General features: G+C 39.4%; 1 protein-coding gene across 2 annotated transcripts in view; it reads right to left on the minus strand.

The window, feature by feature from the left end:
- Positions 1 to 15,747, minus strand: part of LOC134206242 (protein Skeletor, isoforms B/C) — a 169,135-nt gene extending 153,388 nt beyond the window's left edge. For both annotated transcript variants that reach the window (XM_062681947.1, XM_062681942.1), the window contains exon 1: positions 14,400 to 15,747. In XM_062681947.1, coding sequence (XP_062537931.1) covers positions 14,400 to 14,562 — 163 coding nt within the window. In that variant the 5' untranslated portion in view covers positions 14,563 to 15,747. The remainder of the gene's footprint in view (positions 1 to 14,399) is intronic.
- Between the last annotated feature and the right edge of the window lie 224 nt (positions 15,748 to 15,971).

Consider the following 15,971-nt stretch of genomic DNA (forward strand, 5'->3'; position numbering starts at 1 on the left):
GCATCTGAGGATGTCTTAACTGCTTATCTTTTCACTTTGGTTATGAATCCTATACACCTCCGATGGTGCAAAGGGCCGACTTGAAAGATCTCCATCCTGAGCGTTGCCCAGCTATCGGTTTAACCTGTTGCCAGGTTAGATTTCGGTCGACTTTTATTTCTTTATTGAGGCTTCGCCGCCAAGAGCCTCTGGGTCTGCCTCTGCTGCGATGTCCCGCTGGGTTCCAGTCTAATGCTTGTTTACAGATTTCGTTTCCGCCCCTACGTAGAGTGTGGCCGACCCAGCCCCACTTTCGATCCCGAATTTCTGTTGCTATCGGCCTCTGGTGATAACGACGATTTCATTTCATTTATTTAGTTAACATCTAAACAGATAACACTGAATCAACAATTTGACGCCACAATGCACGGTTCGAGGCCGCATCTCTCCATCCTCGGATACGCCCCACGCTCGCCAAGTCGTTCTGCACCTGGTCTGCCCATCTCGCTCGCTGCGCTCCACGCCGTCTCGTACCTGCCGGATTGGAAGCGAAAACCATCTTTGCAGGGTTGCTGTCCGGCATTCTTGCAACATGTCCTGCCCATCGTACCCTTCCGGCTTTAGCTACCTTCTGGATACTGGGTTCGCCGTAGAGTTGGGCGAGCTCATGGTTCATTCTTCGCCGCCATACACCGTCTTCTTGCACACCGCCAAAGATGGTCCTAAGCACCCGTCTCTCGAATACTCCGAGTGCTTGCAAGTCCTCCTCGAGCATTGTCCATGTTTCATGTCCGTAGAGGACAACCGGTCTTATAAGCGTCTTGTACATGACACATTTGGTGCGGTGGCGAATCTTTTTCGACCGCAGTTTCTTTTGGAGCCCGTAGAAGGCCCGACTTCCACAGATGATGCGCCTTCGTATTTCACGACTAACGTTGTTGTCAGCCGTTAGCAAGGATCCGAGGTAGACGAATTCCTCGACCACCTCGAAGGTATCCCCGTCTATAGTAACACTGCTTCCCAGGCGGGCCCTGTCGCGCTCGGTTCCGCCCACAAGCATGTACTTTGTCTTTGACGCATTCACCACCAGTCCAACTTTTGTTGCTTCACGTTTCAGGCGGGTGTACAGTTCTGCCACCTTTGCAAATGTTCGGCCGACAATGTCCATGTCATCCGCGAAGCAAATAAATTGACTGGATCTGTTGAAAATCGTACCCCGGCTGTTACACCCGGCTCTCCGCATGACACCTTCTAGCACAATGTTGAACAACAGGCACGAAAGTCCATCACCTTGTCTTAGTCCCCGGCGCGATTCGAACGAACTGGAGTTTCGCCCGAAATCTTCACACAGTTTTGCACACCATCCACCGTTGCTTTGATCAGTCTGGTAAGCTTCCCAGGGAAGCTGTTCTCGTCGATAATATCGATAACGACGATGAAGCTCGTTGTTTGAGATCCAGTTGAGAGGCCACCAGGCCCGAATTATATACCGCAGGCATCTGTTGATGAACACATGCAGTGAGTGTTCTTCACTGATACACACCATGTTTCGCTAGCGTATAACAGCACAGATTTCACGTTAGAGTTGAAAATTCGTATTTTGGTGCGTTCACTTATCTGCCTGTTTTTCCAGATATTTCTTAAACTCGCAGAGGCAGCCCTTGCTTTCTTGATCTGTGCGCCTATGTCGATCTTGGTACCGCCGTCTTTTCACTTTGATTGTTCTTATTTGCGTATTTTTTCGGCTTATAACTTCCTTATGACAAAAAGAAAAAAAAAGTTTTCAAGGTGAACCAAGTCAAAATTGTTATTTTTCGGTGAAATGTTCCACAAAGTTGTAGGACAATTAATTTTGAGCAATTTCGCTAAAGAAATGATTTCTCTGACATTAATGGTTTACAAGCTATGAGCTTTTTAAATAAATACGTTAGGACGATCCCTAACAATCGGTTTTCTTCCCATAACTTTTTAGACACTCATATCTCGCAAAAACTTAGTTCCAAGCACTTTTAGAACTTTTGTACATTTTGTTATCAAAGAACCATGGATATATCTCCTATAACAAAAAAGTTATTTGAGTTGTCCTACGAAAAGCATGTTTTTTCACATGCAAATATTTTAAAATGGAGCAAACCGATTTCAAACTCGCACTTTTCTTCGTTTATGGTGGAAAACTGAGGAAGCGTTTTTAAAATAGTGTTTTATTTATTTATTTATTTATTTATTTTTTTGAAAAAAAAATGTTTTCTGTAGAAAAATGGCAATAAGTTGATAAATAAACGAGATATGGGTCACCCACACAAAGTATTCCTCAAAAATCAGTATATAAAAATATATTCCAAGAAAACCGATTTTCGTTAGGAAAGAATCGTTAGATCGATCATAGTAGCGCATGTTTTTTTTTTGGCGTTTTTGCAGTTTTATCGTAATAGTAATAAAAAATTACCATCACTCTTTCTTTGTTTTCTCCTATTGACATTCTGTAATAATGCAACTAAATCAAGATAGGATCGCAACAAAAATGACAATTCTGAGTAACGTATTTTTCAATACTACGCAGATGAAACGTAGAGCATTGTGGCGGTTCAGCTCGTGCGAAGATAGTAGTGACGCTATATGTTTAAATTCAAACTGAATTTACGTGTTGAGAATGCCATGTATTTAGTATGCCATGGTAATCATCAAACAGAAAATATGTTTTTTTAAGCTATATTTTGAATGTAAATGAACCGTTTGTTTGAGAAACTACATATGTAACATTTTTGGCCAAAATGAGATTTTTATATATTCTGAATCCTCGTTCAAAAATACGTATTCTGGCAAAAAACACGAAAAAAATTGTTTTTTCAGGAGTGTATGAAAAAAATTTTGTTTGTTTGAGAAACTACATATGTCCACGTACTTTGATGAGCAATTGTGGAGTACTGCTTACATTTTTTGCACTGGAAGTGCCCCAGGGTGTTGAGTTTTGCCAAAAACTATTGATCTGTATTGAAGAAATCGGAAAATTCGGTGCAAATTTGTGCAAAAACAGTTTCTTGTTGTTTTCTCGGAATAGTGTAAAATGGACTTATGCAGTTTCTCAAACAAATGATTCAAATGTAAACGCATACGTCACTTATGAAGTGCAGCCTTTGTTCCAAGCCTACCTTGTTTTGATAACATTTTTCCGCTATCTACAGTAAGAGAAAGCGAAGTTTGCTGGTGATATGTTACTGAAATGTCAAGTCTCCATCAAGTGTGATAATCTCAGTGAATTGCTTTAAAGCTCAAAAGGTTATGGAAGGCAAGTAATAGGAAAAAAGAGCATTTTTTTGAAAGCAACAAATTTTGGCTGATTAAGTTTTAAACGTTAAGAGAACTTCCGGAACGGAAAACCTCAAAAAGGCTGAAGACTTCCTCAAGCACGAGATCAAAGTTGTAAAAAGGGGGATGGGTGGGTATTGCTAAGGGTGGAAAATAGTCTATTTTGGCGTTATGTAATTTGCAAATGAAACCTGTAACGTAAAAAACCTTACGCTCCAGTGGCGCCGGGAGTGGGTAGGACATGTAGGACATGTCCTACGCATGGAAAAACCTAGGTAAGACAATAACTAGGATAACTAAAATATCTAATTAAAAGATATTTTAGTTACCAGATAAAGATTGTCGCTGTCGTCGCTGTCCGGAACATCTTTTGCTGGCGAGGATAGGGGATCTAAATGTCAATGAAGGAAAAATACATACGATTTGACAGTTAGGCACCACACATGTTTCGGACAGCAGAACAAAGGGAACCGAAGCGACAATCTTTATCTGGTAACTAAAATATCTTTTATCTAATAATATCAATACTGTTTCAATTTCTAGATCTAAAAAATATCATCAAAACGTTTCACAGTTAATCAGAGGTGAAACTGGCAATCGTGGAGGTTTCCGGGATTATAAAGGAGAAATCGTGGAGGTTTCCGGGATTATAAAGGAGAAATCGTGGAGGTTTCCGGGATTATAAAGGAGAAATCGTGGAGGTTTTCGGGATTGTGAAGGAGAAATCTATTCCGAACGGCTTCTTAGAGTCTATGAGGAATTCATTTCATGTCAAAAAGTTCTCAATGATGTATTGAGATTTTTCAAAAAGTCTTGAAGTTTCTAATAGTTTCTGCTGTTCTATGAAATTATTGAAACATTTTCTGGAAGTACGTGATTATTTCTGCTAGTTCAGCGAGACTCAAAAAATTTCTTAAACTTCATAAGAATTGACAGACTGACATGTGAAGTAGTCAAAAGATGAATATCTGAACAAGGATTTGGCTTAGCTTAACTTAGCCTAGACTGACTGTACTTGTCAATGGTTGCTTCTCCGTGACTGGTCATAACTAAATTGCGCTATGATCCAAGCGAATAAAGGTTGGTATTCACTACCCACAACTCCAGTCAGTTGGGAAAGAAGAGAAATGTTAGTGTGTAGTTATTGTTGCTACTAGAGACCGAGAAAACCTCTGCATATTTTAGTCTTTGGCAGACCTCCTGTCTATAAGGCAGAAGCGGTAGTCACTAGACTGGCGAGCTGAAATTTTTGAAAGCTTCTGAGAGTTTATTGGAATCTGTAGGAATCACAAATATACGTACGTTTACATAAAATCTTAGAAGTTAGGAAGAAATAAGTCTGAAATTCTTGAGATTTCTGGAAAACCGTAAATAGTACTAAACTCCCACGATTTTTGCACGATCATGAGCTTCATTGATAGATTTCCTAGAAGCTAGTGATAATTGCTTGAATCCATCAAATATTTTATAAAATTTAAAGACTGTCTCAGTCATAGTGAATTTAAACATATCTAAGGATGTCCCTCCTTAGCCGTACGGTAAGATGCACGGCTACAAATCAGGACCATGCTGGGGTGGCTGGGTTCGATTCCCGGTGCCGGTCTAGGCAATTTTCGGATTGGAAATTCTCTCGACTTCCCTGGGCATAAAAGTATCATCGTGTTAGCCTCATGATATACGAATGCAAAAATGGTAAATTGGCTTAGAAACCTCGCAGTGAAAGTGCTTAATGAACACTGAGCTGCGAGGCGGCTCTGTTCCAGTATGGGGATGTAATGCCAATAAGAAGAAGAAGAGGATGTCCGAAAAATTCTTGGGAAAGTCCCTAAAATTCTCGAAAAGTATTCAATAGATTTGAACCGTTTGTTTGAGTGCTGCATATGTAACATTTTTGGCCAAAATGAGATTTTTATATATTCTGAATCCTCGTCCAAAAATACGTATTCTGGCAAAAAATACGAAAAAATTTTTTTTGTTCAAGAATGTATGAAAAAATTTCCGTTTGTTTGAGAAACTACATATGTCCACGTACTTTGAAGAGCAATTGTGGAGTACTGCTTACATTTTCAGCTCTGAAAGTGCACCAGGATGTTGAGTTTTACCAAAAACTATTGATCTGTATCGAAGAAATCAAAAGATTCGGTGCAAATTTGTTCAAAAACAGTTTTTTGTTGTTTTCTCGAAATAGTGTAAAATGGACTTATGCAGTTTCTCAAACAAATGATTCATTTGATAATCAAGTTTTTGTCCTACCCACGTCTCGGAACGTGACGGCGCCTCTGTTACGCTCTATAGATCAGCCTACTTTGATCGATCCAACGTTTCTTTCCTCACGAAAATCGGTTTTATTTGAATACAGGGTCCGGCTATTGAAGTGCTACATTAGGATTAACAGACAAATTGATCAAAACAAAAATATTTCATTTCAATTTCATTGGATTTCACAAGAAAACATATCACTTTTTGAAAGCTTACGAGTTAAGTTCATCTTTGCCCTTGAGCTTAGTCGCAGACGATCGAGGAACGCATCGTACGAGGCCCGCAGGTGCTCTAGTGTTATTTTACCAAAGGCCACCAGATGTCGCGTCAGGACTTGCACAAAAAACATGATATTTCAGAGCAGTCACTGGCTCCAACATACGCCAGACAGTGAAATTCATAGGGTTGAGGTCCGGCGAACTCGCTGGCCGCTCTTAGCTCTAAATGAGCCCTGAAAACCCCTTAGTTGGATTTACTTCACTTTTTGAGCCGGCATCTAATCCTGTCGTAAGACCCAACCCCTGGTATCAAAATAAAGACGAGCCCACGGTTCGACGACGTTTTGTAGAACTAAATCCCAATACGTAGGGGAACGGTTCGCCACTTCATCGCATAGCTCCTATTTCCATCCCATCTAAAACAAAGCAATGGAAAGGAATTTGGTTTGTTTATTATTTTTGTGATTTTTTTCAGCAGTGAGCACGCATGTTGACAAAAAGAAGCGACGAATTTTGTGCCGTATTTCTTTGTTTAGCGATGGGATTGATATACGTACAGTGGGATGGAGATCGGAACAGTTCCCCTATTTTGTATTATAATATTTTTACTCATTTATGTAGCAGTTCAATTAGCGGATGGTAAAGAATACCCAAATGAAAATTTGAGTAGGGTATAGTTTATCACAATTCTTTATTCATATCAAGAATGCTTGATTTTCAAAAATGTGTGTGTTACATATAAAATGCGCTGATACGAGCGATATATGCATTAAAAACTCAAAGGTGCAGCCCAATCGGGTTGTACGCAAAGGTGACGTAGGACTTCATAGCTATTCGAAATTGATAGTATTTGCCATAATAATTTGTGTCGTTTTAATAACATTGAGCAAACTGCTCGGAGACCAACTGAATCAAGAAGTCGAATAGTTGTTCCCAGTTGGATGGACTCGTGAAATCAACATGACTCATTGGCCGCTGAAGCCACTCGACTGGCTTTCAGTCGGGGACATCACAATCCTTACTCTGCCACGAACGCTTACATCGCGGGTGAAAACCAAACGTTGCATATAAATATATTTGCGTTTGGTTTCACGCCACTTCTAATTCTGCTTATTTCTTCTTTATTTCGGCCATTTTTGAGGATGGTGTCTTCCAAAAAGGTCTTTATACATACAAAAGAAGGTTGATCCGACAACCCGATATGAACTTTCTTTAAAGTGCAAAACTCAATCGTAACTAGCAAATTTGATAGCGCGGCGGAGGGAGATGATGCAATTAATTTGAACGGGTGGAATCACTAAGAGCAACCACGCTAAACCCGATGCTGCCGAAACAATCCATTTTCGCAATTAGTTCTTTCTTTCCATAAAATGCTGGTCCTGAGAAGAACCAATTTTCTTTTCCCAATGCGTCTTTCCAATAACTAACTGCATCCAAACGCTTGACAGCACCTTGCGTTAAAATTGTCCGACCGCCGACCGCCCTCGTGCTGCTGTGTCCGCTCCGCTCCATCGAATGTCGAACCGCTCTCTGTGGAAACCCGATCAAAATGGCTCGCGCGCGCCGAACAGCAGCTTTCTTGTATTTAATAAATTAAGCTCGTTAGCCCCGCCCTTTGGTGATCTGATATGGGTCTAAATATAATGTGCAGTGCACTCATAACGATTAATGAAGGGGCGGGGTTGATGGAATTACTTCATTAGATATAAGAAAGCTGCTTTTCGGCGCGCGCGAGCCATTTCGATCGGGTTTCCACAGACAACGGACCGTTCGGAGAATGATAAATTCTAAGAATCAAATGAAAAAGGCAAGATTCTGAATTTGGTTATGAGATGTTGTTTATCTAAAATGCGTATTGTTGCGAGGAATAACAACAGAAACGAAGTTTCTTCATATTACAAAACATTATCTCTTGGAATCTGTCTGTTCAAGCGACGTTCACTAATGGGTAGTTGCTGTAGGTAGATAGTTTTCACAAAGGTGGCGTCTTCATTGATTTTATACAAAAGAAAGTTGATCCGACTATCCGAAATAAACATTCTTCAAAGTTCAAAACTCAATCGTAAATAGCGAATTTGATAGCGCGTCGGAGGGAGATGATGTAGAGAATTTTAATGGATGGGATCACTAACAGCAACCAAGCTACCACGCCAAACCTGATGCCACCGAAACAGTCCATTTTCGCAATTAACTCTTTCTTTTTATAAAATGTTGGTCCTGAGAAGAACCAATTTTCTTTTCCCATTGTTCCTTACCAACTGACACCACAATTTGTAATAAATATTCAGCATCGGCACTGGCGGTGCGGGATCGCCACAGTGCTATTTTTATGGTCAACCTTTTCTTCATATGAAATTCTGGTTCGTTGAGGTTGAATAATCAGCAGCAACACATCGAGTACCACCACCAATGCGATAGATTTTCTTTGAAAATGTTATTAGCGCTAGAGTCCTATAAGAAGAGTAACGTCATGTGCCACGTTTGACAGGTCTCCTGCTCGTTTGGAACGCGCATTTGTATGGAACTGACAGACGATTCTGTTCCAATTCTGACACTTGACGACACTGTTATTATAGTCACTGTAATTAGCGCCTCCGTGATGCTGCTCCGCTACGATCGCTTTGATGCGTCTGCTATGCGTAAAATCTTGTTCAAACTGAGGATTAGATCCAAACATGCAAGTGATTGATTTTTGATGTCTGTGCTAGTGGTGCATGTACGTGATTGGTTAGTTTACCAATTTCTAAACTTTTTATCAATTATCGATAATAAATAATTAAAAATCAGTATTTTCAAATAAATACAAAGAAGCGTTGACTCATCCTTGATCGATAGGTCCAAAAAAATTGAAAATCCATCGAGAAACGGCTTAGATATTAAAGTTTAAAGTCTATCATATTTTCGTGACGGTCCCCGATTTTCGCAATCGTAATGTGTACCCCAATATAGAAAACACAGACGTAGTCCTACGTCAAAACTACTGCTGAACAAGAGCGCATTCGAAAGTTTTTGTTAAATTCTCCTATTTTAAATATGTGGCCGCGAGCAAACCTGTAATATTACTAAGTTTCATCTCATGAATATATGCAATTCCTCCTGACAAATACTGACGTATAGAAGTATGCACAAGCTATATAATATAGAGAAAAAAGTTTTTAAGTATTTATTTATTTATTTACTTGTCTTCGAACTAATCGTACAGACAGATAGTGACGTCACTATTTGCGTTGCATAAGAACAACGGGAGAATAAAAGAGACAACTAGTGGCACGCAGTGCTGACCTGCGCGTAATTACTACTATTTCAGAGATTAAAAAACGTTTCGCTATTCTGAGAAATACCAACTTTGAGAATAATGTCTCGAAGTTGGATCCCAGTTCGAAACCCTATTGGAAATTAACGAAAATTCTTAGAAAACTTCAAAAGCCAATTCCACCGCTTAAAGAGGGAAATAAAATGTTATTAACAAATGGCGAAAAGGCTCAAGAACTTGCTCAGCAGTTCGAGAGTGCCCATAATTTTAGTCTGGGTCTCACGAGTCCAATTGAGGATCAGGTTACACGGAGCTTCGAAGACATTCTCAACCAAGAGAATGTTTTTGGCCCTTCGTTGGGAACTAATTTGGATGAAGTGAGATCTATTACTAGAAAATTTAAAAACATGAAAGCCCAGGGTGATGATGGTATTTTCTACATACTTATCAAAAAACGAACAGTGGGTAATGTCTGTGACATAACCGCTAAGTGGACGTAGGACTTGACTTGACCATGCCTTTAAGATACATAATATGTCCAAATTTCTCACATCAACTATTTTGGATAAATAATCGGCGTTGCATACCATTCCTTGACAAAATCTTCTCATCAAACCGACACAGAAATCAAATCTACCTCGAACAAGAATCATCAAAAAAAATTCAGGAAGTATCTGTCCGGTCACGAAATATTAGCCTCGACAGTGGCAACCTTCCCACTCAAGGACTGCCTGAAATAAACCACAAGTTGGCTCAGCAGGGGATGTAGACTGTATCTCAGCCCTTCCACTGAAGAGCCTTCTAATCCGTGCGATAGCGACTGAAGGAGAACATTATTTTTAATTCTTAGAGCCATGAAAAAGGCTGTTTGCTTCGGCTAAGTGCAAAAAGCAAGAAAACGATCTTTTCAAATAACCGCGAATTTCTAGTGATGGTATAAAAAAGACTGAATGCTCTGCGAGCGAATGCACTTTTCTTTTATACCTTATTTTGAATCTTCTCTGCTTCCCAATTGGTGGGCCAATCAGCTAGTGTCTTGTATCCCGCCTCTTTGTCAGCCAAAGCGTCATCATCATCAACGCGTTCGAGAAGGGCTTCTTCTTTTTTACGCTTGTTGCTCGCTGCTGGCGTCTATTTCCTAACGGGACTTTTCGCTAGATACAGGCCAATAAGCCGGGCAAGCGAGCTTAGAATTGCAGTTCAGGTGTGAAGTACGTGTTCTTTTCTGAGACAACATTGTTAGTAGTAGAAGGAAGGAAACACCCGGACATGGGATTTCGGGTGATAAGATTTAGAATTGGTAACATGGGACAATCATTCAGTCACGTTCGCTTTGCGTGCGGTCAGTATCAAACAATGTTTATCTACATATTTTTTATCAATGCCATTTGATGAAAAATCGATTGATAGTTTATTAATGTTTGAGCTGTTATCGGTGTTTTTTATCCAAATAAGATTATGTGAGAGATTTGGACATCTTATGAATCTTTAAAGGCTTGGTCAAGCGAAGTCCTTCGTCCACTTCGCGGTTGAATCAGAAAAATTATCCACTGTTAGTTTTGACGCTATTTATGAAAATCACGCATAAAATTTTATCTCTAGAATATTGGATTTGGTACCTAAGTACAATTTCTATCCCGAAGGGTATTGAAAGCATTGATATTGATCTCTATTATTGGCTCTCTGAAGAACCGTTTGTTTTTTGGACATACATGCTGCATCATGTGGCTTTTCTTCAGCCTGTCTCGGCTCAGCACCGATGCCGGCCGGTCTCGGCTCGACTCTGCTGCTGCTGCCGATATCTGCTCAGCATTGCTGCTTTGTCGGGTCTGTAGGGTGGACTGCTAATGTACTCCCAAGTAACATTTAAAGTTTTATAACGCTCTTGAAGACAATAATTTACCCTTCAAGAGTGTTATAAAACCAGCAGAAAACCAAAATGTTACTAGGGCTGGCTAGGTTTCGGCTGATGATGGTCGCTTCGATGGTGTCGAGCCGAAAAAGCGGTCGGTGCAGACTTCATTCCCTGCTAAAAGTTGTGAGTGCTGTTCAATCGATGATGCGGTTGCTTCGCTTGTCCTGGTCAGAATGAAAGGAAAAAATCGCGTTGCGCTATTTTATGGCTTCTCGGCAGACCCAGCGGCTGCTCATTCGCTGGTGTCTGCACCAATCAGAACGTGGTAATGGAATGATGCAAGAATTATGCGGTACCCATATTTATAGGTTTCCTTGATCTCAATGTTTTTCATTGAAAACAGTTTCATGCCTATTGAAACAAGTTTTTCGGGTCTTATCAAGCATGGACATGGAGGGCATACTTGAAATCTGTCGATTGAGGGGCTCATAGCAGAAATTCGTCCACTGAGACGAACGCTATTAACGTTTAAAATCTTTCAACACAGCGTAACGCGGTCGATTTGAATATTTTGAAATGACACCCGGTATAGTAAAGAGAGACGTAAGTCCTACGTCAAAACTTCCTGAAAGCTCTTTATCCTTTTTGGTTAATTTATTTAACAAATGTTTTCAATTGGCATACTAAGCGGGCTTGGTAGTCATATGGCTACTGCTTCTGCCTCATACGCAGGAGGTCGTGGGTTAAATCCCAGGTCCGTTCCATTCTCCTACTTTGTATCTTTCTCTTTATTCCTCATGTTCTAGCAATCGCTAGAACTGGAAATGGACTTCCATACCGTTTCCATTACTATTCCTATACCTCCAACTTGAGTATTCTATCAGTAATCTGCTAGAATTGGAAATGAACTATAGAGCTCGTTTCCTACATCCAATTAGAAATTCCATCAGTTACCTTCTCCTATCTATCACATTGGCAGCTCGTTAACCAAGACGGACCCCTGCCTCTCCAACCTAACCCATAAATTCCAACAAATTCCGCATGAACTCGTGGCAAGTGCAGAGGTATATTCGGCTTGCAGTGGGCGAGTGATTGCATCATCATTTCCTCCCCCTTCCCTACATTGACTTGCATTCTGACGTGGCAGGCGCCAGTATGACCTAACAAATGAGATCACCAGTTCTTGTACATTGAAGATGTGTGCTAGTCCCAAGCAAACATCTGTTGGTTCCCTGTGCAAGAACAGCTGATCTGGTCATAATGGAGTAGCAACTACGAGCAGTCAATCAAGCTCAAGCTCAAGCTCAGCAAATGTTTTCAATTGGCATACTTTCCTGATAAATGGAAAAACGCCAAAGTTGTTCCAATTTTGAAGCCGGACAAAAATCCAGCTGAGGCTTCTAGTTATCGCCCAATCAGTTTGCTTTCTTCAATAAGCAAACTGTTTGAAAAGATTATTTTAAATAGAATGATGGCTCATGTTGATGACAATTCTATTTTTGCTGATGAGCAATTTGGTTTTCGCAATGGGCATTCAACCACACATCAGTTATTAAGAGTTACGAATTTAATTCGGCTCAACAAATCTGAAGGATATTCGATTGGAGTTGCTCTTCTTGATATAGAGAAAGCATTTGACAGTGTTTGGAATGAAGGTTATCAATCTTCTATAGCAACGATTAGCTCCTTGTACCCTTAGTATAAATTAGGTTAAGTTTAGTTTAAGTTGAAAACATTGTAATTCCTACATGGTTCAATTCAACCAGAGCAAAAATACACGAAAATATGGAGCTGTTGTGTGTCAATATGGTAGGTATCTGTTCCATTATTAATAACATGCTCCTATATTAATAACATTCGCAAAACAGGCAATTTAGGCTCAATTTGCTTCGTGTTTGTTGCTATCCGGCGTGCTCACTGCTGAAAAAAATCACAAAAATGAGAAATAAAGCAATTTGCGCACCAAATCTTTGTTTTCGAATGGTATTGATTTGAGTACATTATCATTATGAGTACAAGGAGTGAACATTAACCATCTAAGTCATTCCCAACGATTCAACTATCGTCACCTAATTATGTAAACGGAACGGTTGGTACGAGATGTCCCCGTTCTATGGCTTAATTGTGAAATTAAGTTAAGGATTGAATTTCACAGGTGTTTTAACAATACACCCGATTCATTTTTTTTACACAGGGGATGCGTTCCGTGTAAAAATAGTTTTCAGTTCAAAATCTGAAAATCCGTGTTAAAAAAGTTTTATGCTTTCTGGAGCAACTTTGCAAAAATTTTGCATGGTATTTTTTTTACACGGCCGTATAAAAAAAAATCCGTGTAAAAACAGAATCGGGTGTACTGCACGGTAGGCATGGCCGCTTTTATGTTTGAACTACATTTAAAATGCGCTTCAAACATAAATAATGACAAGAAAAGTGATAGATGTTGTCGAGTCTATCACTTTTCTTATTATTTATGGAAATTTTGCATTATTTATGTAAATTTTATATCTTTTGAGGTGAACTAGCCTAGGGCTAAAAACCTCATTGATAAAGATTATAATAATAATAATAAATTTTATATTTATTTGTTGCTTGTACGCTGATTTTTTCATTGGAAATTTCCTGTTTTATACTTTAAAAATTTAAAAATTCAAAAATTTCTAATCCTTCAAAGACATTTTATTTTGCTGTCGAATGAAATCTTGCTTTTCTTCCGCTTGCTGTATAAGTTGGGAATAATTTGATTCATTAAACTATATGTTTGATAAATATCAAATTCGATCCTACAATGTGATTACTCTAAGCTCTTTTAGTAGAGTTTACTTTTATTGCAAAATCAGTAAGCCAAGAGAGTGTCATTAGAAAATGTAATGAAAAGTATTGAAAATTACTTTTACAAATTACTTTAAATTACAAAGTAATGAAAATTACTTTGAAGATAATCAGAACAGTGTCTGAAAGTACTGGCATTCTGAAACGTGTGTTACGCATGACTATGTCAATAGATGTCGCACGCCTCTACGTGATATGTTACGCAGTAAGATGTGTCAAGGTCATAATGCCTGCTTCAGGCAAATCCAGACGGAAATAATATCTTTGCCACCTTTAAACTCCGTGGTACTTATGAGTATATCGCTGAGTAAGAAACCCCTGATCGAAATATGAGTTCCACATCAACATTAATGGAAAAGACTTTCCCTGACATTCGAAGGGATGTGTTGAAGCGATATATTTGCTTTGAGTCTGATAGGAGCTTGTATCAGGAAATTATGAGATCCTAATCAAGTGGTTTAGGTTTATAAATTATCATTATGGTTTCACAGAAGTGGAAACTCATTACATTTTATCTTATTTGATCAAATGTATATTTTCCGTTGCTTTCGCTTACTTCAAAAAGTATAGTAAAAGTAAACCTATAAAGTTTTTCGTATTTCATTTTTAAATTCAACAATCTGAATCTATATAATCCAGTTCAATCGAACCTTGTGAATCTGTTCTTCTAAATAAACATAACTACATCAATTTTACTTACCATTAGCGACCAGCAGCAGCGCCACCGCAAGCCCCACTAGGACAAAATCCCTGGCAGCTTTGTGAGCGAAGTTACTAATAATCCGAACGTCCTGTGGCTTGGGGCGCCATTGGCAAAACTGTGCGATGTCTCTCCCCAACCGCTTCTCCTCGACGTGAAGCATGATGGCGATACAGCTGGTTTAGGTTTGGCAAAGGATCGGTTTGGGTGCAGTTGAGGATGCCTCCCCCAGAAGCAACCAAATGACGAACAGTTGCGAGAGTGGTGAGTAACTCGGTGTGTGATTTCTGAGAAAAGTATCCTTGCGATTTCCAAAATGGCGGTCACATCCAATGGGGTTAGTATCGAGGGCAGAAAATTTTCTGCATTGGCTTCCAGACAATTGTCAAGAATAATTCAATGTTTTACTTTGTAATTGATCTTTCTTTGATTTTTTCTTCCAAGGTTACTTATTGAAACTAACTAATTATTTTGCACACATTCAAAATTCTACTTTTATACACACTTTGACGATTATTGTCATAGACATATCACAGATTTCGTATTATGCTTCACCGTAGTTATTTTATTAACAACTGACAAGCTTCCATTTCGATAATCCCATTACGTAGGAGTTACATAAAAAAACAAAACTAAAACGAAAAACAAAAATTTTCATTTCACTGCACTGTCACATATTCTGAATCTTCTTCATCATTACGACTATTTGACCAAAATTCAATGTTGCTTACTAGACTTCAGTTAAATGTTTGCACTTAAGAAAATAAAACCATGTTTGGTAAAGGAATTTCAAAAACGTATAACTAATTCCTTCTGAATATTCATACCGCACCCAGTTTTGCACTGTACATTAGAACCACTTATTTGTAGAATTTTATTATTACAATTGCGAATTATCAGTAACTTTCATGTTTCAGTTCAGGTTGCACCAAGTTATCGGAATGACTATTAAATCTACTACCGATTGAATTGACTGAGTTTACAGCACTTTCACTCTTGATTGCACAATAGTGCACGGGTACATAAAAGAATTGTACGCAAGGTACCACCAGCGTGTCGCGGTTCACCAAGATCCAGATTGCTTCATATGCTAATGTGCGTTGAATTTCAAGCAACAAATCGCCAAAAATGTATCCAAACAAACCACGGCGCCCCCGCCAAAAATGGACGATTATTCAATACGTCCTCAAGCACTAAACCGTTCACCGCCAAGCCGTTGTGAAAAATAGGGGATCTACTTTTCGAACACTATTTCTAGACCCCCTTCAAGCTCACATTGCACCGCACTACCGGATCGTCGACGAGACAGGTAGTTAAGGGAGTCGCTCGGAAATGTGTTTTCGCCAGGGATTCTTGTCTCGGACTGAGTCTCGTTCGCGGTTTGGAGTTATGCGTTGCTGCTATTTCTCAGTGCTTATCCCCCCATCATCATTATCAGCAAAGAAGTGGAGTTTTGCTGGAGAGCGAAACGCTCTCGGATAAACGCGGAGAGGACACAGAGAGAATGCGAGTAAACCCACGAGTATCCCCCTCATTGCATCACTGAAAGCATGGAAACCATTCAAAAGTCCT

The sequence above is a fragment of the Armigeres subalbatus genome, chromosome 1 (genome assembly GCF_024139115.2).
Source record: "Armigeres subalbatus isolate Guangzhou_Male chromosome 1, GZ_Asu_2, whole genome shotgun sequence".
Taxonomy (NCBI): domain Eukaryota; kingdom Metazoa; phylum Arthropoda; class Insecta; order Diptera; family Culicidae; genus Armigeres; species Armigeres subalbatus.